The 8,826-nt window shown below is 48.1% G+C and overlaps 1 protein-coding gene across 4 annotated transcripts in view; it reads left to right on the forward strand.

Annotated features, from left to right (window-relative positions):
- Positions 1 to 8,202, forward strand: part of ZNF496 (zinc finger protein 496) — a 39,703-nt gene extending 31,501 nt beyond the window's left edge. For 3 of the 4 annotated variants that reach the window (XM_028498696.2, XM_024134001.3, XM_028498707.2), the window contains one exon: positions 4,769 to 8,190. In XM_028498696.2, coding sequence (XP_028354497.1) covers positions 4,769 to 5,529 — 761 coding nt within the window. In that variant the 3' untranslated portion in view covers positions 5,530 to 8,190. Of the gene's footprint in view, positions 1 to 4,768 lie in introns of all 4 variants that reach the window. The other variant, XM_007123352.2, reaches the window with a different exon arrangement.
- The last annotated feature ends 624 nt before the right edge of the window (positions 8,203 to 8,826 follow it).

The following is an 8,826-nucleotide window of genomic DNA, read 5'->3' on the forward strand; positions in this document are numbered from 1 at the left end:
TTCTCAGTTCTGCCTGATGAAAGCTTGATTCTCGAGATACATTTTGAATCCTCTTCAGCTTCTTCGTTCCCACAGCATGTCTCAGCCCTGGCAGCATCCTTATAGAATGTGGATAGTCATTAATCCCCAGGGGAGTTTTTTAGCTCCACTCTCCCTTTGCTGGGCTCTGACACAGAATATACTTTGAAATGGCAAGAAGCTAAGGGTTGCTATCTGAGATCAGTGAGAGATGATAGATTGCAAAGAATAGGCACCGTTTCTGTGTTGGTAGCCTTTCCCATACTTCTGACAGCAGGTGAAGGGTCCACATCCCCACATCCATGCTCATGAGGGACCCTCCCAACTGGTTCCATTTGTGTCAGTCCAACCAGCACATTATAATGCTGCCACTGCAATGGAATATCTTTTTTTTAATTTATTTATTTTATTTATTCTTTTTTGTGGGGGGGACTGCATTGGGTCTTCGTTGCTACACACGGGCTTTCTCTAGTTGAGGCGAGCGGGGGCTACTCTTCATTTTGGTGCATGGGCTTCCCACTGCAGTGGCTTTTCTTGTTGCAGAGCACGGGCTCTAGGCGCGTGGGCTTCAGTAGTTGTGGCATGCAGGCTCTAGAGCGCAGGCTCAGTAGTTGTGGCGCACGGGCTTAGTTGCTCCGTGGCATGTGGGATCTTCCCGGACCAGGGCTCGAACCCATGTCCCCTGCATTGGCAGGTGGATTCTTAACCACGGCGCCACCAGGAAGCCCAGAATACCTTTTCTTGTTTATTGTGTTTTCTCTGTGAATTGCCTAGTTAATATTCTTTACTTCTTTTTTCTTTTTTGCCCCTTCCCCCTTCACATTTGGTAAGCTCTATGTCTTTATGTCCAAAGCACCACACCAGTGTAAGGTCTTTACATGATTTGTGCATTATATCCTTACCACACCTTCTGAGATAGATACTGTCTCAGCCAGCACAGGCTACTATAGCAAAATACCATAGAGGTATTTTCTATTAAACAATAGAAGTTTATTTCTCACAGTTCTGGAGATTGAGAAGTCTGAGATCAAGTCCGCAGCAGATTCCCTGTATGGTGAGGGCTCTCTTCCTGGGTTGTAGTTGACTGCCTTCTCCCTATGTGCTTGTATGACCTTTCCTTGGTGCTTGCTCATGGAGACAGAGCTCTTGTCTCTTCCTCTTCATATAAAGGTACTAATCCCATCACAAAGGTCCCACCTTCAAGACCTCATATAAACCTAATTACCTTCCAAAGGTCCCACCTCCCACGCCATCACATTGGGAATTAGTGCTTCGACATACAAATTCTGGGGGGGGGGGGGGGAACGACACAAACTCTTGGCCCATAACAGGTACTATGATGTCTCCATTCTGCAGCTGGGACCCCCAAGCTGAAGTCTCTTGCCCAGGCAGCATCTGACACTCACGGGCTGTGAGTATCAGACTGAGGATCTGAACCCATGTTATAGGGCTCCAGACCCATGCTCTTAATTCCACATTCGCTTGCCTTTTCCATGAATTAGTAGGAACTCAAAATTGTGGGTCTCAATCTGTTGCCTCTTAGTATTTGTACATAATTCCTCCTGTTTTTTAACTTTGTTTATGTGTCTTTTAGGACATAAATGGTTTCCTAAAAACGTTTTTAATGTGTAAATGCAGTTATTCATCTCTTCTTTGATTTTGTGTCTTGCTTAAGAAAGCCTCCCCATCCTAACATTATAAGAATATATTAGTTATAATGCGTTTATTTATTTATTTTTTAAAATCTAGCTTCCTGTCCTCCCTGCTTCTCTCCTTAGCACCCCCAGCTGACAGGGCATGATTCATTCCCAGGCCACAGGAACAGCCAATTCAGCCTCCCTCTCCTGTTCTCTCCACTCCCTGCACCCCTTGCACTCATCAGTGCTGAGCTGACACAGCCCTGGTGTTACTCTTTCTCTGTGGTGTTTTGGGCAACAACATCTATGAGTTGCGTCTCATCTGGTAGGAATTCTTTACACTGCTGTGTCAGTGGCACACAGCACTATTGTTGATTTATTTCTCCCTTTTTAGAAACTGCATCTATTTTTGGTCACTTCATCTGATTTAAGGGGATGTCATCCTTTATGCACTGTATTAGTCTCCTAGGACAGCTGTAATAAAGTACCACAGACTGGGAGGCTCGAACAACAGAAATTGATTTTCTCAACATTCTGGCAGCTTAGAAGATTGAGACCAAGGTTTCAGTAGAGTAGTTTTCTCCTGAGGCCTCTCTTCTTGGCTTGTAGATAGCTGTCTTCTCCCTGTGTTTTCACATGCTTATCTCTCTGCATGTCTGTGTCCTAACCTCCTCTTCTTACAAGGATACCTGTTGGATTAGGTCCTGCCCTGTTGACTTCATTTTAACTTACTTACCTCTTTTTAAAAAAATTATTTATTTATTCATTTATTTAATATCTGGCTGCATTGGGTCTTCGCTGCTGCATGCGGGTTTTCTCTAGTTGCTGAGAGCGGGGGCTACTCTTTGTTGCAGCACGCGGGCCCAGTAGTTGTGGCTCACAGGCTCTAGAGCGCAGGCTCGGTAGTTGTGACGCACGGGCTTAGTTGCTCCGTGGCATGTGGGATCTTCCCGGACCAGGGGTAGGTCCTGTGTCCCCTGCATTGGCAGGCAGATTCTTAACCACTGTGCCACCAGGGAAGCCCCCACTTAATTACCTCTTGAAAGACCTTATCTCCAAATATAGTCACATTCTGAGGTGCTAGGAGTTAAGACTTCAGCATATGTATTTTTAAGAGAAAGAGGATGCAGTTCAGCCTGTAACACTTCACCCTCTGTTCCCCCATGATTCATGCTTCTCATATGCAAAATACATTCACCCTATCCCAACATTCCTTAACCTATTCCAGCATCATCAAGATTTATTCTAAAGCAGGTTTGGGTGAAATTCAAGGTGTACTCACTTCCAGCTGTGAACCTGTGAATCCAGACATCAAGTTATGTGCTTCCAAAATGCAATGGTAAGACAGGCAGAGAGTAGACACTCTCATTCCAAAAGGGAGAGATTGAAAAGAAGAAAGGCTGATGGCTCCCAAGCAAGTCTGAATCCTAGCAGGGCAAATTCCGTTAGATTTTAGGGCCTGAGATTCATCTTTGGCTCAGTGCTGTGTCCACACTCTGGGCCTGTGGATGCAGTGGCAGTCCTGTCAGCCTCTGAACTGCTGTTGGGGCTGGTCTTCCTTTTCCTTCAAGGTCGATGCATGTTTGCAGCCAGGTAGGTCTCTTAGTTTGTTCTAGAAGTCTGAGAGCCTTCTTTCAGTTCATCCTGTCTCCTTCCTTTTTATTCCAAGATGGCAGTGCTTCGGCTCATATAATGTTCTTAGAAACGCTGTAGGCCTCCCATGCAATTTACAGTAGTTCAGACCGTCAGACAAGAGGGTCCTCTACAGACCATTCCTGGCTTATCTCATCTCCATTCCTGGCTTCCGAGAAGGCTGATTGGAGCCAAGGTTGTCCCGCCACCCTTGGTGTTCTCCCCAGAATATACTTTTTCATTTTTTGCAGTATAGGCAGACTGAAAATTTTCTAAATCTTCGAGACTTCCCTTCCCACTCCCCAGTCTCACGTTCTACCCAGTCCCCCTCACACTTGTGATGTATGGACAGATACCCCCATGGACTCTGCCCCTCCCATTGTCTCTCCTGCTCTCTGTGGCTTTGGGTCTTCCTGCTATGCTCTGTCCGGTTTCACCTGCTCTCACTTTCCCTAAGCTGCCAGAACTCTCCTCTCTCCAGCAATTAAGTCCAGAATAACCATATTCCTACTAATATCTTGCAGGACCTGGCACCACTGCCCCCCACCCCTGTTTTAGACCTGAGCCCCACATTTCACAAAAGTGAGGAAACAGTCCTGAGGAGAGCTGCGCAGTGGGCTCTGGGCTGCAGGCCAGGACTTCATACCGGGTTCCCCAGTGCCCACCCACTTCCTCCCCACAGTACAGCTTTCCAACATCACAGGCTTGGGAACCATCGAACGAGCTTCTTCTAGTCAGTTTATAAAGTCCAGGACATCTCTACGCGTCACCACTAGTGGCTGTTGGTGGGCCTCTGATACGACACTGAGAGGGAGAGATGATCTTGGGCAGTCTGGGACCATTGAACAGCTCTGACGTCACAGCAGGGCTCAACTCCCCTTCAGCCCTGAGCCCTTGGGCACATCACCCGAGTTTGCCTATGTTTATAATGTGGCAAATAAGGTATCACTGGGTGTATCCAGGAGCAAATGGGACTGGGCATGTCAGAAGTCTTGAACAATCCCTGGGGCATTTAAGTGCTCAGAGTATGGTAGCTGGCAGCTTCTGGCAGTCTGTTTTTAGAATACAGGGTCTTCCTCTCAAGGCTTTTAATGTACCCTGACAGATTTTTCCTCATGCCTGGTTAAGGAAGTCAAGGTTAAGTGATATGTAAATGCTCAAGACTTACACGGATAGATACAAACTCTTAGCGCTTGGAGAGGTCTCAGTGGCTAGGAAAAAAAAAAAAAAAAGATTGGGTCTGGGGGCTTAGGAGAAAAAGGTAGGGAAGGGAGAGAGAGGAGAAAGAAGTACCCAGGATATGTTGGCAGAGTGTGGCTAAGGGTTTCCTTGCCACTAGATACACCAGAGGTATCTGCAACCGGAAGATCCCTTGCAAAAATGTGGGTCCTAGACCCATGCTGAACCTTCCTGGGTAGGGTTCGGAGGGGCTAGAGTGTGGCCTGGGCAGCACCACTGACCTCCATGTTGCTTTCTGGTAGCCGGAGGTGATGCACCATTTCCCGACAACAGCCTGGATGAGGAGGTGACCATCGAGATTGTTCTGTCCAGCTCTGGGGACGAGGACTCCCAGCTCGGCCCCTACTGCACAGACGAGCTGCAGAGCCCCACGGAGAAGCAGCACAGCCTCCCTACCTCCCACCGGAGCGGCCCTGAGTCAGGGGGTGAGGTGCAGACCTCCTCCAAAAAGTCCTATGTGTGCCCGAACTGTGGCAAAATCTTCCGCTGGAGGGTCAACTTCATCCGGCACCTGCGGAGTCGCAGGGAGCAGGAGAAGCCACACGAGTGCTCGGTGTGCGGGGAGCTGTTCAGTGACAGCGAGGACCTAGACGGGCACCTGGAGACCCACGAGGTCCAGAAACCTTTTAGGTGCGGTGCCTGTGGGAAGAGCTTCCGCCTCAACTCCCACCTGCTCTCCCACAGGCGGATACACTTGCAGCCAGACAGACTCGAGCTACTGAAGAAGAGAGAGCAGGAGGCATCGGGGACCATGGGCGGGGATTCCGACGCCCTCCTGGCAAAGGGCAAGGCCAAGCTGCGCTTCCAGTGCTGTGACTGCGGGAAGGTGTTCCAGCGTCCCGACCACCTGGCCCGGCACCGCAGTAGCACTCACGTGGTGGACAAGTCCCGGCCCTTTCAGTGCCGGTACTGCGTCAAAAGCTTTTCCCAGAACTCTGACCTTCTCCGCCACCAGCGCCTGCACATGAAGCGCCGGTCCAAGCAGGCGCTGAACTCCTACTGAGACAAGGGCGCACACGTTGTTGGGTGCAGCTCCAGCCTGGGTAGAGCACATCCCGCTCATGCTCGGTACTGACTGGTTCCCAGACTCCTCCCCAGGACAGAGACCACATCCTCCTGACCTTTACTCTCAGGTAGAAATGAGATCGTGGCCAGCTGAGCATTTGTTCTGTCTCTGCTGTGCCAGAAGCCGGGAGGGCATGTCACCACCAACTTTGACTTGCCCAGTGTTTTCGGCTCTAGGAGAACCCTGTCCAGTGCTTCCCAAGCGGTGGAGGGACTGGGGCGCCCCCTACTGCAGTGACCCCTGGAGTGGGGGGAGGTCTGTCCCTTACCGACTAACTTTTAATATACTACCATCCTGTGCTGTCTGAATGCCCACCCCATCCTGAGGTCTGGAGGTAACTGTACTTTCTACCTGACAGCAAGAAGCTGCAGATGAGGTGATGGGTTAGGAGGAAGGTAGGAAGGCGGGGTGGGACCCGTGGGCACAAGGGCAGTAGGGCCAAGCACACCAAACCATGTCATGTCATCAGAAGTCTGAGTCCTGGTCACCATCTGGTCCACAGGAGCACCTCAAAATTGTGAGATGGCCCCTTCAGGCTCAGAAGCCTTGGTGGGGGGCTTTATAGCTTCTTGCCAAATGGAAACCTTTTATTTGTGTTGGTGGCTGGTTATTAGGGATTGTGAGCTCATTTAAGGCAAAGCCCACATTTTAAATTGTATGTTGGCACACACTCCCCAAAGTGTCCTTTCTTTGTACCCTGAAGGTCCTTGGTATATGCTTGTGGGTTAGAAGTGAAGTCATCATCATTTGAAAGGCACTTAAGTTTCCTTTCCCATTGGGTCGTGTCTAGGAAAGGGGAGCTCAGCTCCAGTGAATGAGAGGTTCTTTGGCTGGGTGAACTGAGCAGGGGAAACAACAGAGCCTTTGGTGAAGTCACTCTCTACATATATATTAACTTAGTGTGCCAGTTGTATTAGTTCATTAGGGCTGCTGTAACAAAGTACCAAAAACTGGGTGGCTGAGAACTACAGAAATTCATCGTCTCGGTTCTGGAGGCCAGAAGTCCAAGATCAGGGTGTCAGCAGGGTTGGTTTCTTGTAACGGAAGGATCTGCTCCATGCCTCTCCTTTAGCTTCAGTGGTTACTGACAATTGTTGATATTCTTTGTCTTGTTGAAGCATCATCCCATCTCTACCTTCATCTTTACATGGTGTTCCTGTGTATGTGTCTGTCTCCAAATTTTCCCTTTTTATAAAGACACTAGTCATACTGGATTAGGGCCTACCCTACTGTTTCCAGTATGTTCCCATCTTAACTAATTGTATCTGTAGTGACCCTATTTCCAAATAAGGTCACATTCTGAGGTACTGGGGTTAGGACCTCGACGTGAATTTGGGGGGGATGGGGAGACACAATTTAACCCATAAAACTAGATAATCCTGAGGTTCTGCTGTCATTGCTGATTCACAGGTGAGTCTACAAACTTGGGTTAGCTTGCTCTCAGTTCTATTGGAAGCAGGATTCAGATCCAAGCTTCTGCTCCCAGGGTGGATGTCCTTTGCATATAGCCTTTAAATTTCATTGCCTGGGGTTCTGGACTGGGAGTGACCGCTGGTCGTGAAACCGCAAGCAATGAAAACCATGGTCTTGTTCCTCGCACACTGGCCAGGTTGGCTCAGCTCAATGATGAGAAAGCACAGAGGCTATAGAGTATCAGTGATTAAATCAGAAAGCCAGCCACCAGGCATGCGTTATGTATTTGTACGTCAGGTCCCATTAGCAGTCAGTAAGGCTGGGCAAATGAATGCAAGGCCCTTTGTTCCTTGTCAGCCACTTCATTGTCACGTTGAGAGACACTGCTGCCACAAACTCAGTGAAAGAGTTACAAGGTTTTATAGTTATGAGTACTGTGCCTGTGTAGATTCATCTACATACCCAGGAACAGTAAATGCAATAAAATAATTTGGTCGTACCCTGAACAAGAAATAAACTATTGAGGCTCTTTGTTTTCTACATAGTTTGCCTCTTGGATTGATCTTCCAGGAAAAGGAAAAAATATGAATCTTGAAGGCCAAGGGAGGGGAAAATTCCAAATAGAACCCAGATTCCGTGTACATTTACCCCACCCACCTGTGCACTCTTGCCCAAGGATTCCATTAAGAGGGGAGGTTATGATCCCAAGAGGAACACTACTCTACTTAGTGTATTTTATCTGAAAATCATAAGTAAGAAAGAAAGGGAATGTGACAGAATTGAAACCTTTGGGGACTCTGTGCATCTGTCCAGTACCCACCAAATATTGTGAGGGAGTCCCCCATTCACTTATGCAAACCTGACCAAGGTACTTAGCTAATCAGAAGGTTACCTTCCCCCTGGATTCAGAAACCCTACTGGGTGATGCAACTCAAATCCCAGGTTCTTTCCATGCAGAAGAACCAATGCAGTTACGTGCCCTGGAGAAAGCTCCTCCAGAAGATAGGAGAACTGACCGACTTAGTCCCTTCCCACCCTCCCTGGGTAGCTGGGCAGACAGGTGAGCTATGTTTCTACCTTGCCATGGATGTTCAGAGACCCCACATCTGAAGAACATCTGTCCTCCCTGTTCATCTGATCCCTTGGCATTGTTCCCATGAAGTCACAGGTGCATAATAAAATTCGACTCACTGAATTAATATTTGCGTTTGACTTTTCATTTTAGTTTAAAAAGTAACAAGTAGCGCAGCTGAGGGAGATGGTCAGTTGGCCTGACAAAGAGAAGTTGAGGTGGGAGGGTGCTGAAAATGGCCCTCTGGATGTCGGGCATCACCTTGTGAAACTTCTGGGCCTCAGATAGATAGTTCTGGTCACCTGATCTGACTTCTCCAGAGGAGAGAGGAAGTAACTGCTTCTTTACACCAGGGATGGGATGAACTCCTGGTAACACCATAGCTGTTTCACCCAACCTCTGCCATTTTCATATAGCCTCTGTCTCCTGACCTCTTGCCACAGCTGGGAAAAACAAAGATAAAGCCAGTGGTGGGAAGGTCCCTTGCTATTCTTAAGTCAAATCATGGCACAAGTGGAAGAGAAGGCACAAGTCTGTGCCTACCTTGGACTTGGAGATTGGTCCTGGTTGCTTTTTTCCTATGAGATAGTTTCCCCTCTCTACCAAAAACAGTTTTGATCAGGCACAAACACTTAAGCTTGCAGCATAATGGAGGGAATTTGATGACATTTTTGTCACCTCCCCAGTTCCATCAACTAAACCCAGGTGCATTTTCTATTAGTAACAAAAGTTGATACTGTTTTGTTTTA

The sequence above is a fragment of the Physeter macrocephalus genome, chromosome 2 (assembly GCF_002837175.3).
Source record: "Physeter macrocephalus isolate SW-GA chromosome 2, ASM283717v5, whole genome shotgun sequence".
Classification (NCBI taxonomy): domain Eukaryota; kingdom Metazoa; phylum Chordata; class Mammalia; order Artiodactyla; family Physeteridae; genus Physeter; species Physeter macrocephalus.